The 20,362-nt window shown below is 32.5% G+C and overlaps 1 protein-coding gene across 4 annotated transcripts in view; it reads right to left on the reverse strand.

Annotated features, from left to right (window-relative positions):
- The window catches only part of LOC134265488 (CD109 antigen-like), an 82,425-nt gene that overhangs the window by 46,624 nt on the left and 15,439 nt on the right, over positions 1 to 20,362 (reverse strand). Inside the window, exons 19-37 of one of the 4 annotated variants that reach the window (XM_062747707.1) lie at positions 7,125 to 7,305; positions 6,603 to 6,720; positions 6,135 to 6,248; positions 5,868 to 5,978; positions 5,273 to 5,401; positions 5,013 to 5,151; positions 4,663 to 4,839; positions 4,470 to 4,551; positions 4,114 to 4,270; positions 3,826 to 3,903; positions 3,479 to 3,653; positions 3,013 to 3,221; positions 2,688 to 2,849; positions 2,402 to 2,464; positions 2,187 to 2,296; positions 1,938 to 2,091; positions 1,703 to 1,805; positions 666 to 757; positions 214 to 471 (exon numbers count right to left, since the gene is read on the reverse strand). In XM_062747707.1, coding sequence (XP_062603691.1) covers positions 466 to 471; positions 666 to 757; positions 1,703 to 1,805; positions 1,938 to 2,091; positions 2,187 to 2,296; positions 2,402 to 2,464; positions 2,688 to 2,849; positions 3,013 to 3,221; positions 3,479 to 3,653; positions 3,826 to 3,903; positions 4,114 to 4,270; positions 4,470 to 4,551; positions 4,663 to 4,839; positions 5,013 to 5,151; positions 5,273 to 5,401; positions 5,868 to 5,978; positions 6,135 to 6,248; positions 6,603 to 6,720; positions 7,125 to 7,305 — 2,360 coding nt within the window. In that variant the 3' untranslated portion in view covers positions 214 to 465. Of the gene's footprint in view, positions 1 to 213; positions 472 to 665; positions 758 to 1,702; positions 1,806 to 1,937; positions 2,092 to 2,186; positions 2,297 to 2,401; positions 2,465 to 2,687; positions 2,850 to 3,012; positions 3,222 to 3,478; positions 3,654 to 3,825; positions 3,904 to 4,113; positions 4,271 to 4,469; positions 4,552 to 4,662; positions 4,840 to 5,012; positions 5,152 to 5,272; positions 5,402 to 5,867; positions 5,979 to 6,134; positions 6,249 to 6,602; positions 6,721 to 7,124; positions 7,306 to 20,024; positions 20,224 to 20,362 lie in introns of those variants that run through there. The other 3 variants (XM_062747704.1, XM_062747706.1, XM_062747705.1) reach the window with 3 other exon arrangements.

Raw genomic sequence — 20,362 nt, forward strand, 5'->3', positions numbered from 1 at the left:
AGGTAACACAACGTATTTATTGTCGACAGCTACCACATTGTTACACAGTTAAACTGTTACTTTTAACACCTTTAAATCTTTTGTCAAAAATATGCACTAAAAATATATTTAGAAACTTAGCTTCGATAAACATGAGGTTTAATGAATTATTCATCACTTGCTAATTTTGTTTAAACATTAACACATAAGTATTTGTGATCACCAACACAAGACTACAAAAATATTTTTTATTATAGTTGAATCTATAAACATCATACATAAGGTCATATGTAACATACAACACAGAGCAATACACCATAACTATTAAATAGTTTGTAGAGAAGAGAATGTATTCTCATTCACTGTTAAATGTAAAACTCCATCACTGAGTCAGCGTAAGAGAAATTAATATCATATAGATGTGTCCTATAGTATTTTCATGATAGCACCAATATCACAACTGGAATGTAGTCGAATTCCTCATTATTAAGGCTGAAATATGAAACAAAAATCAATAAGATTAAAATTACTTTTTTTACACTGTTACTTGAAAACAAAACAAAATAAAGTTTTGTAATGTTTTTTTAATACTGGATAATTACACAATAAATTATCTTTACAGAGTAATGCAATGTATATTTTACAAATGATATGCCTGTTAAGTCAGATTATATAAAGAGTTATACCTTAGCAGTACAGAAGCACTCAGTGCCACACACATCACAAACTCCTGAATCCGCTAACACTCTGGATGTGTAGAATGTGGTGGCCTGGTTTTCTGTAAAAAAAAAAAGCATATTTCAAAAATAAGGAAGATACCAAACCTTATTTTCAGTAACATTTGATATTGCTCTATTTTCATGAATAAAGATTTTAAAGAATATTATAGGTTTTAACTAGGGATGTCAAAATTGTCAATAATTGATATTCGAATATTCGATAGGAGTATTCGAATATATTCGAATATTCGATAAAATAAATACATTTTGCATTATTAAATATAATTTATGTCTTCACTCTCCTATCAAGCAGTATATCTGTTTTATGCCATTACTTTAGAATAAAAACTCTTGTAGAGTTTGGAAAATGCACTCAATTATATATATTTATTTTTAAAATTATTGAGTAGTATACATCCAAAATGTAATGATTGATTTTTGAAAATTCAAAATATTTTTCAATATGTTCCAGATTATATTGATCGTCTTACTAAAGTCTACACTGATAACTCCTACAAATTTATACCAAGCAGAACAATTATCTAATTGTGAAATATTAAAAGCAATTACTTTTTGCTAATTATAATATCTTGATAATGATTTTAAATAATATTTACATAAACAAGAAGTCCGTGTGTTTACTGTAAAACGGGGTCGTTACAACAATACAAGCTGATTGTTAGTACTGGAAACACCTAGTATTATACCACTAATTAAGTGAACAACTTAATAAATTACTCTAATAGATACACTCTTCACACCTTTTAGATAATTAAAGAGGAGTGTTTTTATTTTAATTTTGTACAAACTTGACTCAATTTCTAATGAAAAATTACCAGGTTTTTTTCTCTTTTTAATGCTTGTATACTTAAAAACGAATATTCGAATCACAAATTTATATTCGAATATTTTATGAATAATATTAAGAATATTAATATTCGTTGACATCCCTAGTTTTAACGTGAAAGAAATCTTAAATTTTACGAACTGAAATTATTACTTACTGGGTTCATAATAATCATATAGTCTAATAACAGAGGGCTGCTTCTCTGCTACTTTATCTGTGTTGGCCATGTATACAGAGGCACACTGGGCTCGTCTGTCAAACTAGTAAATAAAGAAATATAATTAATTATTCTCTTGACTTTCTAACAGATACAACAATCGACCAATAATGAAATCAGAAGTCTGGCTTCAAGTTATTTTTCAAAAGGAATAAAGTAAGAGCAGGAAACTAACCTCATCAAAATATAAGGATAATTTTCTATATCCCATCTCATTACGTTTATACATGGGAGCTTTAGATGTATCGAGTGTATCCAAATCAGGGGTCATTCCCGAGGGTATTCCGATATCCATCATAGACATTCCAGAATTGCCTTCTTTCAGCCATCTTGGAAAATATAAAGACATTTACGTTCATACATCTGTAACCTTGACTAAAGAAACACTAATATTTTATATTTTTATAACTATATTGAATTATACCTTCCACAAACTTTCACCGTGAAGCCTTTAGTCGTTTCGTCAGTAAGTGTAACATTGACATCAAAGGAAGACACTTCTATCTCTTCATCAGTATTGAAATATGTAGATATCTACAAAGGCATTGTAAATTAGGTAACACATAAATAATCATTATATATATACAAATCTACTTCTAAATCAATTTTCTACTGTTATGATACATGTATTTCCCCTACCTCTGCTAGTGCTATACCAGAGCCCTCTCCTTTGACTTCAAGCCTTTTAACGCCTACAGGAATCTGAGATGTAACAAATAAAGAAAAGTGAATTCTTTGCAGTGATTCTGTTGACTCTTTTATTACAGAAATTATTACGATGAAGTTTGAAAAGGAAAGATAAAACTTGCGGAGTAAAATTAGGGATATCTTGCATAAACAATTACATTAAAAATATTATTAAGATGATAATTTTATATAAAAATTTATAACATAAAGATTTATTTTGCAATATACGAGTACATACGTCAGCTGTTTGTAGAACAAGAGCATTATCCTGGGTAATTGTGAATTTCTGATTGAATGGTGCCCCTGGAGTTTTGCTGGTCAATGTCACACGCATGTTAAAGTTTGGACTATAAACCATGGTAGCAAATTCTGCCAGTCCTTGGAGAGCGATGATAGTGTCCTACATAAAACAATTTTTGATGAAAAGTAACCAAAATTTCTTAATTTGAAATGCTTTCGTATGCATGAAAATAGCAAAAGTTATGAGTATTTATCATCAAAATATTTCCTGCATTACCATTAGAAAGGAATTAGGTTATGAAACCACAGTTAAATAAACCAACCTGTGTTGATGCAAATCCTCCTTCAGGGTTGCGCTGGGAGGTGATCCACTTGAGAACAGGTAAACCTCCCTCTAAGTCTTTATTGATAGCTAGACTCAGCAGAGCGTAGGCTGTGGTTTCTATGTCCACAGCCTTGGCCTGGTCTTTAGGAGGAGCCCATCCCTTCCACTGAATGCCTGTCTCTGGTTTGGACCAATATTTAAGTCCATCTAATGTAAAAAGATAAAAGTAAGAATATAATGCAGTGTATATTTGTCATGACATACAAAAACATTGAACAATAATAAGATCAAAAGTCCAGTGCAAAATTACAAATCGGAAACAGGTCAAACACGATCACCTAAGACAATCAGGTGTAAGATCATGTGTCATTGAGGAGTAAGCATTCTCTGTCAATTTGTTACATCCGCCATCAAAAAAGTTTTTGTGTCAAAATTGAATTTGAGAACAAAGTATTTGACCGTACCTTTGACAGTGGCTTTAGCATTGAGTTTATTAATCACTTCGCTCACTCTTGGGCTGTTGGTGATCTGAAGAGCGTATCCAACGAGAGCTAATTCGTAAATATCTTCCAGGAGATCTATATCACCTTCCAGGTAAGTCCTGGCCTTCTGTATTGCTCTTCCTGTAAGCTCAGATACCTTCAGTCAAAAAATGATCAATTTGAATTCAATGAAAATGATATACAATACCTTAAATAATTATTTTTAGATAGAATAAATCATTTAAAATTTTCAAAAGATTTAAGGTAAATGTCTTTACTCTCTGATTCATTATAAACATGAATTGTCAAAATGTATTTGATGAACTTACTCCTGGAATGACCTCTGCTTCCTTGAGAGCGATCAGAGTAAAAGCCGTGAGGGCTCTTTCCCCTCCTGCTGAACCACCCTTTGAAAAATAAATATGAAAATAAATATAAAAAAAAAATTGTTAAAATTGCATTGAAATGTATAAAGGAAATAAAGCGTTCTGAGTTCAAACAGTCATTGCGTTTCATCAATGTCTTAAACAAGAACTTTACTTAATATTAATTTTCTCTGATCTTCAAAATTGAAGAAATAATCATCTGGTCTAAAGATTCTTTGAGATCTTTTGTACCTGCATTTCCTTGTGCAATACCCTGCCTGGTTCTCTGAATGTTCCATTTTCATTTTGTTGAGAGATGAGCCAAGTCACGGCTTTCTTTACGACATTCTCATCAATGGTGATGAACCCAGATGCCTGAGAGAACGACTTCACAACAAAAGCAGTCAACCTGTAACATTATCGCCTAAATCACTAATATGTACGTGTATTTTGAATATTTTATATCTTTGTCATGATCTAAAATATTGATACATGTAATTGCATACAAAATAAATTTCATTGATCAGTCATGTTATCCATATAACAGGAAAAAAATTGATCATTTCGATTAACCTACACAGATTCCCAAGGTGTTAGTAGACTCTTACCAAGTGGTGCCTGACTTGTCACTTTTACCAAAAGCACTGTATGACCCATCGTCATGAGAGTATGTCATTTCCCTCTGGTAACCTTATAAACAGAAACAAAAAAATGTAGAACCTTTAACCATGTTACAATGTCTTAAACATTTTTAAATCTTAAAAACTGAAAGTTAAAAGTGGGGACACTTTGCAAACCTACCCTTGATCATGTATTCTTTAGCTTTCTTTTCTAGGTCTGGTGTGAGATTATTTGTTATTGTGAGGTATTTCTGTACAAATATATTAGGAGCAAAGTTCAGCATGTTTTGTTCCCCACATCCATATGGCATCTTCAGAAGCGAATCTAGTCCACTAATTGATGGACCCATCACATCACCTGGGGCAAATAAAAAGAGACTCTCAAAGGTGTCAAAATTATTTCTATTATTATAAATCTATGAAATGTTATTTCTTCATCAAAAAAGTTTTAATTATATCTGAAAGCTTCATTAATAAAATAAGTAAATATTCAATCCACAAACGAGTGTGTTTCATGATGTGGAAACATACCAATTACTGATGCTCTGACACGCCTTGAGCCAGCCACAGTGTTTGCTGGGAAATCTATCGCGACATCTTCTGTGAATGTTCCTGTGGTACCAGTGTTAATCAACACAGGATTGTTAAACTCCTTCTCAACTCCCTCGGGCTGAATGTATTGATTATTACATATTACAGGGTTGAAAATAACTTTTCTTAAAGATTATGATTTTTTTTATTTTATCCGATAAAAATGCATGTAAATTATGATGAAAAAGTAAAATCCTTACCTCCACTTTAAGGTATCTGATGACAGCATCACTAGGACCTGTAGAGATGACGGTGATATTAATCTTTAGATCCCCAGTCTCTGTGGGGATTATGGGGAAATACACGGGGTAGATCTCACCAGCTGACATCTAGAACACAAAAATTACCCAATTACGAAAACAGAGTGTCAACAATCAAAAAGGGCCTTCGTATTGCATCTCTTTGATAAGATATCTTAATGTTAGAGATTTAGCTTTTTTCAGGAATCTCTCAAAGTAAAGACATCCAAGCAGATTGACACTGTAAGCATTCTGATGAATAAATGAAAGAAGGGTGATGGCTACCAACAAAGAACAATCTCTAAAACATTTACATGTACAAACAAAAAAATAATGAATAGGGCACACAACACGGACTCTAGGAAATTTCAGTGGAGGAATCAGGTGTCTTAGAGAAGTAAATTTCCCTGTTGACCTTTCACAACAGTATAAGCCCTATATATTGATCTGGTAGATGGGATATTAGTTGTCAAATTTTTATTTAAAAACAAAAAGGAATAGAAATTGATATCAACCATTGCTAAAAACGTTATAGTTTTAAGTTAAAAAGACTCACGTTAAAAGTACGGCCCACCCTGGCTGAGAATCTGCCTTTCTTGACCTGATTATCCTGTATATAGGTCACCAGGTTCTTGAAGCTTTCATTTTTATCAATGATTACGAGAACCTTAAAATGTAATTCAAAAATCATAATATAATTACATTAAAAGCAAATGAATTTCAATGAATTAAAAAAATTAAAGTATATTGAAATAAATTATTTTGAAATGAATTCCAAAAAGTGGATTACAGTACATAAAACAGTAAATAAGATCATGCCTACCCTAACATCACGTTCCAGGTAGTTAAACACATTGGCCTGGAGGACCACAAGTTCCCCTCGTGTTACAGCGTAGGGCATGGTCAAACTCACAAAGAAGGGCTGGAATACTTTTAGCTACAACCAGTTGATAAATAAATAAATAAATTAATTAATAAATTTATCAGTTTGTATAGTTTTATAAATGTTGTATTGTCTTTAAATTTTGATCTTTTTTATTTTCAGCAACGGATGTAAAGTTTCTCCTAAAGTTGCATTTTACAATATTTTTCGATGAACTTTATACACGTCACTTCTTTATTATAAAATATTACTTACTTAAAAAGTTTAAAATAAAAATAATGAAGGACTATGCAGGCAAAAGGATAACCAGGAGAGTTATTACAACTGTAAAATTTTATTCTTTTCTGAGACCCATAAATTAATCTATAAGGCTGTTTATAGCTAAAAATTGCCGATGTTATAACTTACATTAGCTGGACTAGGGGTTAGTCCTAAACCAGAGTTAGGGTTGACAGCAAATGCTGTAGCGACCCAGGTAGTGATAGTATCAGGTACAGGAACACTAAGTGAAGTCATACCATCAGGGCTGTAAAATTAAAACAATTCAATCGATAGAGAAATATAGAGGGTGTTCGAAGAGTAAAAAATGTAATGCATTTTGAAAATACATATATATCTTGTAACTGAAATTGTAATAAAGATTATCAATTTATATGGAAATTTGGAGAAAATTGAACTTTTAACTTAAGTCTAAGATGCTTAGTTTTGTCCGTCCCACTATAAAATATACACAGTGTTTCAACATTTTATTTGACAACATATCTTTCAAATAAGTGTTGATTTAAATCGTATAAAAGAATGAAAAGCTTTAAGAGTTATTTAAGAAAACAACAAATAATTAGTTCCACTGCTAGGTTTGTAAAACTGAACATACAGTTGGGGTCTTCATTCTACGAACCTAACTCGCGACACTGACGAGACATTACGTACCCTGTGGTTTTATTAAACCAGAGCCAGGTTTCCGGAAATAGCTTTCGAACACGTATTTGTGGTTCTGATGGCGACATTCCCCCAATATTAGTGTTAGCACTTTGTTTTTCAAGAGGACCAGCCATGAAGGCAATAGGAGCACTGTCTTCCATTACCATATCATAATAATATGGTTGAACCCCTGCAAGATACTTGGTTTAGCTTTCGAGTCACGTGACGATACTGGGTATATTTGTCATGCACGTTACTCATGATCATGCAGATGCCCAGGCACTCCATAACAAATCATGCTTATATATATGACATCTTTTAATTTCCTGTCCACTCAATTTTAATAGGATATGTCATGATTATTTCAGATAAAAACACATATTATGCTTTTTTATAAATGATAAACGTTTTTGCGCTGAGGATTGGCGCCTACGTAAAATCGGTTTTACATAACTTCTCTAATCTAATTTTAGATTTGAAAGGAAAATGGGACAATATTTGATTAAACAAGCAACATCATACTCGAATGCAATTCAAATGTGTAAGAATGTTTTCATTGGTATTACAATTAGAGATGATGTTGCAATATCTTTCTTAGGTGGTGTGATTGAAAACCAATTTTATCTGTTTGTATACACTGATCCAGATAAAACGCACCCCCATCAAAAATAAAATAGTAACTGCACAAAAAGCAATATGTAATAAAGATTCTCTGAAAGTTTCATCAAATTTAATTCAGTAGTAAAATGCACTTGTTCTGTAAGGAAAGGTCCACACAAAGACCATATTTCCAATAAAAGTAACAAGCAACTGCACTGCTTAGGTTTTGACATTCTATTTCAAAAAGTTGGCCTTTTTCATATTTCGTATACTATTCCTTGATTTTGTCAGAGGTAGACCTATTGCTGCCTACCCTGTATTGGATATATAACCAATTATTTCATTGGTATTACTATTACAGATGATGTGTCCACTATCGTCTGCATTAAAAGTGATGTGATTGATTTCAAATTCTACTCTATAAAACCACCCCTTACATGACTGTTTGTATAACAATAAGTTAATTCATTTTTAATAAAACGACATTCCAACAACTGTATATGAAAAATCATTGCAACTCGAAAGCAACCACATATATATAACGTTAGTAAAACTGAAAACGCTGTGATTGCTCAGACGAATACATGACACACAGTGGAATCTTTAATATGCAAGACGTTTAAGCTTTCCCGTATACAGTTAGGTAAGAAAATAAAGTGTAAGTTATTGTGTGTACATTACAAAAAACATATTTGAAGCGCATTTATAATTAACAGCATAAAAGAACAAGAAACTCCACTGCTTAGGTTTTGTCGTTTCTATTTGTAAAAAGTTTAGCGCGATTTTTTCCTATTCAAAAGTATTCTAAAATTCCTATGCCAAATTTTGTCAGTATCATGTTTTACCGTATTGAATCTATGACCCGCCTACCGGAAATGGGTATTCCATAGATATTCAAATAGATATCACAGTCATGATACTAAAAGTCACGATTTACGTCTCATCCCTGTCGTCTATTATTACGTATACAAATAGGCGAAAAGTGTCCACTCCTGCCCTTTATGATGCAAATTTGAAAAAAATGAAATTTTCAGATTGTCTGGATTAAAGCAAAGCTCCATCATTTCAAATTCTACATTCTCCTTGAGATACGCCACCCCTTACATGACAAATGAATCATGAACTAACAATAAGTTAATTCATTTTTACTAAGAACTTGACATTCCAACATCGATTCTGTATATGAATAAAAGCTTGCACTGTAACTCGAAAGCAACCACAACGTTAGTAGAGCTGAAAACTCGGTGATTGCTTAAATGTATACATGACACACAATGGGATCTTTTTTGCAAGACTTTTAAGCTTTCTTTCCGTAAGCATTTATTTAAGGAATGATTTAAGTTTAGTGTAAGTTATTGGTGTGTATATTAAACGTACTTCTCACGTAAACATATTTCATTAACTGCATTTATAATTACTAGCACCAAAACGAACCCAATGTTTGAATTTCTCGCTGCCCTATATTGTTGCATTTTTATCAATTACATTCAGAACTTATATAAATCCATGTGACGAATATCTTTAAGAAACAAAGGAGATTTAACAAAATACTAAGGTAAGTTAACATTTCTTTATTTCCTTTTTTTCAAAAAAATGGGATATAAAACCATTTTGATTTTTACGAATACTTTTGGCGGATGAATGTATCTGTGAATGTTTTTAAGTATATCAAATGTAATTTAAATTTGGAAAAAAAAAAAAAAGTTATTAATGTTAGCCTATCATTTAACCTTCCGTTTAGGAAATTTGAACCATTTACTTTCAATTTGGCTCAATGTACAGAGCAATCGATATACGCGCAGATTTATTTTACATGGCTTTCGCGTATGAGGACTAAGTTGTTGATGGTGAATAACAATTTGGATTTATAGGAGTTAAGTTTATATAAAAAAAACCCATACATTTTACCTATAGCAATTCGTATATAAAATATATATTAGTAACAAAAGGGCTTTTTGATATTAGAATATTTTTATTAAAACTAACGTACCCTAAAGTTGAGTTACTCCACAACCAAGTCTCAGGAAAAACTGATCGAACACGTGGCGGTGAGGATTGGTTTGGTGGTCCAGGCGATTGCGGGGAATCCAGAGCAGATTTAAACGATTTATCATTACGCATCATTCCCCCTAATCCACCAAATGCCATCGGCCGTTGATTATAAGTAAAGTCCCCTTTAAAAGTGTGATATAGAAACGATTTGAAGAAAACAATTCATAACGACTTCGCTTTAATCCCCGATTGATAATAATTATAAGCAAAATTTAATTCGAGAAATCGAAAAAGCGGCAATAAAAATGTTTAAGCTGACATTCCAAAAATGATTACAAATTACTGAAGAAATAAAGAGATCAAGGGAGAAAAAGCCTCCACAGGGTAAAAGCATGTAGTCCGATAGCAAACCATTACCAGAGGTTTAGAGAAGAGTTTTTATATAGTACAAAAATTATGAAATTTATTTTTAAATTGTATGAAAATTGCGTATATAATTTAAAACTTTTTGTATAGTACTTTAATAAGAATGACAACATCCGTAGCAATAATTACGGTGTTTTAGATATAAGATAAGGTAATAAGTGTGTCTTGCACAAAAAATAACACAAAAGAAATAGTATGTTATGCTATTCCCTTAATAAGATCAATTGTTTATAAGAACTTGTTTCAGTGCATAAAGTTGTAAAGATAACTGTAGTATTAGAAAGGTCGATTAGTGAAACGAAGGTATATATATTCAATTGCGAAATACAAATATCTTTTACAATAACTTCATCACATAAACGATAATCTTCAGCTTAAAATCAAAGAAAACTGAGTCGTAGAATTTGATTCTACAATTCATGTTATTAGATAATAGAGACCGACAAAAATTTCAGCATAAAATATTTAAACATTACTTCCTGTCTCGGACGAGAATGAAAACAAACCAAGAAACACAACAAAGAAGACAGTATGATGAGGAGTTGAAAACGAAAACGAATATCTGGAATCGAATGACAAAAAAAGATTTGAGACAATCAAATCGACAAAAGAATGCTTGTTGTACTAAACAATATCATCTGGAAATACATCGACAAAGCAGTTAACGTTCTTTGTAATATAGCCTGTGTACAGGATAAATGAATGAATTCCTTTCAATACTCTGTTGCTTTTTTGGAATAATTTACCTGTACATATGAATACTCAAAAATGCTTTCAAACCTCAGTCAAAAAATTTGTAAAACAATGTAGAAATAGCTTATGATTATTTATTGATTTTGTATATTTATATATATGGTGTATGTATGTATGTATGTATGTTGATATTTTGTATAGACAAAAATCTCTCTTTGGAGTCATGGATTTAAATCCAAAACACGAGATATCTTTTTTAAAAGAAAAAAATAGTTAAACTAAAACAGAAATTTTCAAATGAGTATATATAAAATAAAAGGATTCACACATTAGAAAGCTTTTAAATTTTCAATCCTATTTTTATAAAATTACATTTCTAAAAGAACTTTTAGTTTTTCAACTTTGTACCTTTATTTAACAACTTTACTATATGTGAAAACTGGAAAAAAATTTAATATAGGACATATAGAAATAACTAATAGACTAAAATATAAAAGAAAGGGAATAACATTTTCAGATACAAAATATCCTTAAGCTTCATTCCAGTCCCACTGAAAGAAACTAACTAGAATCCCACTGAAGAAAATATAATAAAAGCCACACCTCAGATATGTGCAACCGAAATGACATTTGCCCATAACCTGACAACATAAGACGACTGTACTTAACAGCAAATAATAAAAATACGATCTTGGCATGTTTTTAAACCTACCCTACACTTGAGTTACTCCATAACCAAGTTTCGGGGAACAGTTTTCTAACTCGGAGATTGGATGAATCATTTGATTGGTCCAGAGAAGACCCTGTCGACAAATCATCCCGGGACTGCATCTGTTGTGGCATGCGACCATGAAAAATAATTTGGTCCAGATTTAAGAAAGAATCTCTGATTTCTAAACAGCTGCCCTTGAACACAATTTTATTTTTTCTTCTACGTTTCATTTTTATAAATGGTTCGACAAAACCAATCACTACTTGGACTGTGCAGCAAAGCGTACAAATGTGATATTAAGGCTTACAATCAGCGCCATGATTAGTATATACAATAGATACATGTACATGTATTGATGTACCAAACTGTAGGAGGAAATATTTTTTTTGGTTTTGATTTCTGTACTTATATGAGTCCTCCATCTAGGTCATTTGTTGTATTTCTCTTACGCTTAGAACAAGGTTCAGAGGGTTCACATCTCAACTCTGCTTATATTTGTCAACGAACAACAGCATTGAAAGAAAATCTTATTCTGCATCGCTAAATAATTATGATTAACAAGCATTACGGGAAGTACTGAACCGAGCGCTTTCCTAGAAAAAGCAATTTTAAAGCTTTAACTCATGTACCTATCTACATTTATAACCAAAATGTGTGGTTGCATCTTGGTACGAAACTTATATATATCGATACAAATTCGTTATGTTTTCCAATTGAATGCAATGGAGTAATTACAGAATTTTGAAGAAAGAGTCGACTAGCCAAACTATTTCTAGGAATGGGAATGCTAGTTTAAGTTTGTTCTTTACTTACAAGTTGAGTATGGTTGCTTTTTTTTGTTAACCCTGTTCGATCTTGAAAGAAAATACACCAGTAAATGTAATAGAAAAATACAAATGTAGTTGACATTCCAACCATGCTAACAATTTTTGGCAAAAAATCAAACGGGAAACAAGACCATGCAGCACTTACATGAAGAAAGAGTCAAATTGTTCAACCATAAAATAACCATTATCAAAACCAAAAAGGGTATTTGTTCAAACATCCAGCTGAGTTGAAAACTTATTGAAATTCCTTTTTTATGGAACAGACATGAAAATGACGGAATCATTAAATTATTTGCAGAAATCGGTTTAATTAATGTAAGAAAAAAAAAAGAATTCAACTGTTGTTGTTCCCAATTGTTAAACTTGAACAGAGGGAGCAAGCACTGTAATAACAGTCACAATTCCGACATCCAATTTCATTTGCCTTCAAACTGACAATATAAGAAGGCTGTACTTACATGTAACAACATGTAATGAAAATACATTAAATAAATACATCTTCAGACCTACCCTACACTTGAGTTACTCCATAACCAAGTTTCGGGGAACAGTTTTCTAACTCGCAGATTGGATAAATCATTTGATTGGTCCAGAGAAGACTCAGCCCACAAATCCTTGTCGATTTCCATTGAATCGATTGAAGCACTGAATAGAAAACCATCTCACGGCTAAATATCGGTTGTTGCCCTTGAATACAATTTCATTTTTATTCCTACGTTTCGATTTGATGAAAGAAGGCCCGACATAACAAATCACTACTTGGAACTGTGCAGTAAAGCGTACAAATGTGATATTTAGGCTATTTTATACCCAGCGTCATGATTAGTATATAAAAGAAAGTTATATACATTTATTGATGATCAAAACTGTAGTAGGAGATATTTATCATTTTTAATTTCTGCATGAAGGACAATTGCTGTATTTCTCTTTAAATTAGAACAAGATACAGAGAGTTCACTTTTCAATCGTGCAGAGAATAGTTTTGAAATAAGCTTAATCTCCATTAATGATTACAATCAACAAACATTTTAGGAAGTATTGAGGAGACTGATTTCCAAGGACAAGCTATTTTTAAGCATAAATTAATGTATTTATCTGCATAAATAAATGTAGTATTTGTGTAATCAATTTTTGGCCAAAATATGTGGTTGCATCTTGGTACGAAATTTATATACTGTAAACCAACTTTTATTCGCGGCGACTTTATTTCGCGATTTACAGTGAGTAAACTAGTTCGCGACGATTTATTTTCGCGATCAAGCCATTTTAGAACTGTTTTAGTAGAAAAAGAGACTTTGAGGACGCGTTCGCGGCGAGAAATATTCGCGATGACGAGGCTCTCGCGAACCTCGCGAAAATTTCTCACACGCGAATAAAAGTTGGTTTACAGTATCCAAATTGCCATTATAACAAATTCGTTATTTTTGCGGTTTTGGGGTCGATATCTTGTTTTAAATTCACGTTTTTCTTGTTTACCTGGAAGTCACTTTATTCTGTTGGAATATTCAAATTGCATGATTATAGTAGCTGTACATAAAATGAATTCAAAGCACAACCAGCTGCCCCCATATACCTAAAAATGATTGATATTTGTTATGATAAGACAATTCACGAGACAAATGATTTATTACAAACAATGAAATCTATTTCCAGACAGAGCACACCGCCTTAAAATATCACAAATTTGAAGCCATTTATAAAATAATTTGTATCCTTTCTATTTTATCATATTTTCAACTAGATCACTTGTTTAAAAGAACGTGTAACAGTATATATTGTTGTAAAGATAATTCTAGTATACACTGTAAGCGTATAACATTTGAATGTGCATTCTTCTTAGCGACTTGGCGAAAAAAGTGTTCATTAATTTAACTAAAATGTTTAATGTCTTGCACATATATACATGAACAAGAACATAAAGAAATGCATTAAATCAAATCCACGCAAACTTATACAAAAAAAAAAAAATAATAATTTCCGCTAAAAACAAGCTTGATGTAATATATTTACATTCTTAGCATTATTAGAAGGATTTATAAATGACACAAATTTACGGCCAAAAAAATCTTTTAAAATAACTAAAACAAAAAGAGAAATGTTAAGTTTAAAGTGAAAGAAACCTGAAGTATTTATTAAATTTGAATTTATAACGTTTGTTATTTATAAGATACCGGTAATGCAGACCACTGCCGCAAACTTGCACTATTTGAATTGCTAATAATACAAAAAAGAGTCAATATTAAAAAGAAAATCTTATTTTTAAGTAATAAAAATCTCCAAATGTTTTCCCGTCCCTTAAAAAATGAAAAGGTGTATAGCAGAGAAGACAGTATTATGACTTCACCAAGAATATATGAATATCTGGAACGAATGATTAAAGAAGATTGTTATCCAACTCGTTACCTTCAATCTGACAGAACAATGTTGTACCTAATAAAATTATTTGAGACTACTGCCAGGAATGGTTAACAAGATATTGACAGGGCATTTCTTAAATAACAACGGGTAAGACAATAAACAAAAGCATTACTAGAGATTTCCTGATGTACCCTATAGCTGAGTTACGAGCCGCTCCGCCCATCTTTTGATGCATCATTAAACCATAAAATACTTCTTATAAAATAAAAATACAAATTTACTTGTCACCCCAAACATGTATGTGACAAAACTAAAGCGGGAAAGAAGACCAGCACTCAAATAGATAAAGAATGATAAAGTTCAACCATAACACTACAATTAAAAAAGGTGAAAAGGGTATTTATTTCAACATCGAGCTGACTTGAAAACTTCTATCAATCTTTACATCGATTACTCGATCAAGGCTGTAATTTATTTAATTTAAAAATTTGTTTCTCTGTCTTTAATATAAATCTGTATAAAATTGTTTTTTTATCTCTGTAGTAACCGTTATACAGGACTAAAATATCGATCTGGATTCACAGACTCAAACAAAAATAGAGAGAATATCATTTCAGAAGCAAGAGTCCATAAACCCAGAATACATACGGATTTCTAGAAGTAAATATTCTTATTATCGATCATTATTCTTATTATCGATCATTATCATTATCAACCAGCCGCCCCATATACCTAAAGATGATTGAATTTTGTTATGATAAGACAATTCACGAGACTAATGATTTATTTAAAAAACCCTACTATATACGTGATGAAATCTAATTCCAGACGGAGCACACCGCCTTAAAATATCACATTTTGAAGCCATTTAAAAAAATTTGTACCCATTTTGACTATTCTGATACATTTTGATCTATTTTCAAGTTATTTTTTGAAAGAGTCAATATTAAAAAGAAAATCTTATTTTTAAGTAAACAAGAGGCCCATGGGCCTTATAGGTCACCTGAGCATTATGCAACACCTTACCAGTGATTGAATTTGATTCACGTTTTAAGCCAGATGCTATGGCATTCAAAAGTTTGAAAGAGGCACCATTGATCATCATAACAATACAGTTAGCAGTTGCTTAGTTTGTTTACTTAATACCCATACGCAGGGTAAGGGAACACAAAATGCATTTCAACTAATCACTAATATTCAGCAATAATCAGTAGTGCCCCTACCATACATGAACCCCTGATCCTTAGGCCTTGATATTTGATTAATACCAAGGAGCAGATTTCAAACCATTCATTCAATGACATTCATTTTCAGTATATAAGTATAACCCCCCTCACTCTATGGTACCCCTGACCCTGGGGCCTTGAAATTCACAATTGTGGAAGATATGGGCCCTTGTCCATCATAACTATATTGGTAGTTCATCTGCTTAATACCCTGGAGCAGAGAAGAAAATTTTCAAAGATTTAATGTATTTTCACTATATAATCAATAGAGCCCCGACCTAAAACCAGAACCCCTGATCCTGGGGCTATAAAATTCACAATTATGTAAGAGGCATTCTTGCTCATCATAACTATATACTTAGTTAATTTATTTCCTAGGAGCAGAGGAGAAGATTTTCAAAGAATTCATGTATTTTCACTATATAATCAATACAGTCCCACCCTAACACCAGAACCCCTGACCCTGGGGCCATGAAATTCATTATTTTGGTAGAAGCACACTTGCTCATCATAACTATGCACTTAGTTAGTTTATTTATTTCCTAGGAGCAGAGGAGAAGATTTTCAAAGAATTCAGGTATTTTCACTATATAATGGGTCAAGGTAGAGCCCCGCCCTAACACCAGAACCCCTGTTCCTGGGGCCATAAAATTCATAATTTTGGTAGAGGCACTCTTGCTCATTATAACTATGCACCTAGTTAGTTTATTTAATACCAAGGAGCAGAAAAGATGATTTTCAAAGAATTCATGTATTTTCACTATATAATCAATAGAGCCCCGACCTAACACCAGAACCCTTGACCCTGGGGCCATAAAATTCACAATTTTGGTAGAGGCACTCTTGCTCATCATAACTATGCACTTAGTAAGTTTATTTAATACCTAGGAGCAGAGAAGAACATTTTAGAGAATTCATGTATTTTCACTATATAATCAATAGAGCCCCGCCCTAACACCAGAACCCCTGACCCTGGGGCCATAAAATTCACAATTTTGGTAGAAGCACTCTTGCTCATCTTAACTATGTACTTAGTTAGTTTATTTAATACCCAGGAGCAGAGAAGAAGATTTTCAAAGAATTCAGGTATTTTCATCTATATAAGTAAAATTAAAGTCAAATTTTAAAGTTTTACAAAACCCTGGGCCATAAAAAAAAAATTTTGATTAATAAGCACTCTTGCTCATCTTAACTATGTACAATTTTTTTTTATATAGTTAGAAAGTTTTTATTTAATACCCAGGAGCAGAGAAGAAGATTTTCAAAGAAATAATGCATTTTCACTACCTCTTATTTAGCCCCGCCCTAGCAATATACATTTTACATTTCATGAAAGCTTAACATTTTGGTAGAGGACTCATGATTTGCCTTACAAAAAAATCATAAAAACAGTTTGACTGCTTGATTAAAAAGAAGAAGATTTTTAAAAATTGCACTAATTTTCGTGGTTTTGGCCCCACCCCACAGGCCCCAGTGGGGCAGGGATCATGAAATTCACAATTTTTGTTCCCCTTTACCAATATATGCTTTATGCCTAATTTGGTTGAAATTGGTTCAGTGGTTGCAGAGAAGAAGCTGAAAATGTTCAAATGTTAACGCACGACGCACAACGCACGATTTGAATTGCTAATAATACAAAAAAGAGTCAATATAAAAAAAAAGATCTTATTTTTAAGTTTAAAAAAATTCAAATGCTTTCCCGTCCTTTAAAAAATGAAAAGAAACCAAGAGACAGATGTACAGCAGAGAAGACAGTATTATGACGTCATCAAGAATATATGGATCTCTGGAACGAATGAATAAAGAAGATTGTTATCCAACTTTACCTTCAATCTGACAGAAGAATATTGTACATAATAAAATCATCTGACACTACTGCCAGGAATGGTTAAGATATCGACAAAGTATTTCTTAAATAACAACGGGTAAGACAATAAACAAAAGCATTTCTTCAGATTTCCTTATGTACCCTAAAGCTGAGTTAAGAGCCGCTCCGCCTATCTTTTGATGCACCATTAAACCATTAAATAACCCTTATAATAGAAAAATACAGATCTACCTGTCACCCCAAACATAGATGTGACAAAACTAAAGCGGAAAAGAAGACCAACACTCAGATTGATAAAGAATGATATAGCTGAAATATAACACAACAATTACCTAATGTAAAATGGGTATTTATTTGAACATCGAGTTGACTTGAGAACTTCTACCAATCTTTAACATCGTTTGTTCGATGAACGCTGTAATTGAATTGTGATTTAATTAAATAATTGATTTCTGTTTAATCCGCGTGTAGAAAATTACGCGGATTTTTGATATACTATATGCCTTACATTTAAAGTGTGTTTTCGGAAAATTTGTGACCGCGTACATAGCGTAAATTAATACCACGCGGAAAAAAGTACTTTTACAGTAATTTAATGATTGATTTCTCTGTCTTTAATAAAAATTGTTTTTTATCTCTGTAGTAACCGTTATACAGGACTAAAATATCGATTTGAATCATAGACTCGAACAAAAATAGAGAGAATATCATTTCCAAAAGAAATCAAAGTCCATAAATACAGAACATATAAGGATTTCTAAAAGTGAACATTCTTATTTATGAAAATCAGATTTTTGAAATCACTTAACTCAACCTAGTCTTTGTTGGCAATGCAGAACTAACTAGAAGACGATAAAAAATAGGGAATGATGTTTTCAGGTACAAATTTTTCTTACTCCAGTCCCTCCGATAAAAATAAACTCAGACCGAACAAGGGGAAGCAGACTCTATAATAACAGTCACAGTTCCAACATGCAACTGAATGATAACAAAAAAATTGACAACTTATTCGCCTTTAATCTGACAATATCAGACAGATGCACTTAACAATATTGTATGGAAATACATTAAAGATACATCTCAATGTTTTAGACCTACCCTACACTTGAGTTACTCCATAACCAAGTTTCTGGGAACAGTTTTCTAACTCGGAGATTGGATGAATCACTGGATACGTCCGTTGAATAAGCAACCAACATATCCTCCTGCAGCTGCTGCTGTGGCATGGAGTCAAATGACTGCACTGAAGCCATTCTAAAACTGGCTCTTCTAGCGGAAGCTAGACTAAACATTGGAGGATCCCCTTGAACAAAATTTCATTTTTATTCCTACGTTTCAGTTTAACAATATTCGGTCCGACAATACCAGTCATTACTTAGGACTGTGCAGAACAGCGTACAGTTGTGATATCCAGGTTATCAATTACCCAGCGTCAGGATTAGTATATAAATCGGATACATTTATTGATACATGTATTCATGAACCAATTAACTGTAGTAGGAGACATGTATGCAGTGCGCATGACAATGTTACATCATTCCTCTTAAACTTAAAATGAGGTACACAGAGATTACATTTTAACACATTTTAACTGAGGGGAGATTTATTAAAGAGAACTGTTTTGAAAGAAACTTAATTTCCATTGCCAAGTAATTACAATTACATGTCATTGCAAGAATTGCAAAAAGTGTTGAGCAGAGTGTTTTCCAAGGAAAAGCAACACTTTCAAGCAAAGAGTTATGTTCTTATCTACGTATATAAAGAAATCATGTATTCAATCGACAAGATTCTGTAATTGTACCTTGGTACGAAGTTTAAATATACGTATTTAAGTGCTTTTGGAATTTAACACTGTTCTCTGTTTATTTGAAGCATGAAATCTTCTATCAGGTGTTTGGAATTATTTCTATGATTTCTAAGGAGGAAACCCGTTAAATCGACAGGAAGAAAGTTTAAGCAAAATATACACTTTTTTTCTGCAGATAAATAAATACCTAATGAGTGGATGACAGTTCAGTATCACTATTATTTTCCTCTTATAACTTTAATATACTAGCATTCCTTATTTTACCATCAACCATCCCTTAGGTACCATATACTTGATGAAGAAACAAATAAATATCTAGGCTCAATTTTCAACTGATCTCGGACTGAATATATGACCAGGTTATCACTTGCACGCATGTTTCTAGATTTATTCTACACTAGATGACCCACCGTCCCATGACAGGGAGTGGTTTTACCTACCCGGTGCTTGAATTGCTCCAAAGCCACGTTTCTGGGAAAACTTTTCTCACGCGTGGGGGTGATGAAGAAGAAGGCGGTCCACTTCCGGCAGCTGGGGCAGCCATTACTCTGTTCTCCATGGCTGCAAATGCGACTGGCTGTGCAGCCATGGCCATTACCGGTCCACCCATTCTACGTAACATTGGCATGGGTTGCAGCCCTTGAATAGATTACGTCATCATGAATTCAAGCCATGTGACGACCGACATGGCCTTTGGATACGTGGGACTTTGCAACGGAATTCTTCATCGGAGAGAGAAGAATATTTATCCACTAACTGATCTTTTATGATTTCTAAT

Source organism: Saccostrea cucullata, unplaced genomic scaffold (genome assembly GCF_032062105.1).
Source record: "Saccostrea cucullata isolate Sc308-1 unplaced genomic scaffold, CSIRO_AGI_Scuc_v1 ctg401, whole genome shotgun sequence".
In the NCBI taxonomy this organism is placed as follows: Eukaryota; Metazoa; Mollusca; class Bivalvia; order Ostreida; family Ostreidae; genus Saccostrea; species Saccostrea cuccullata.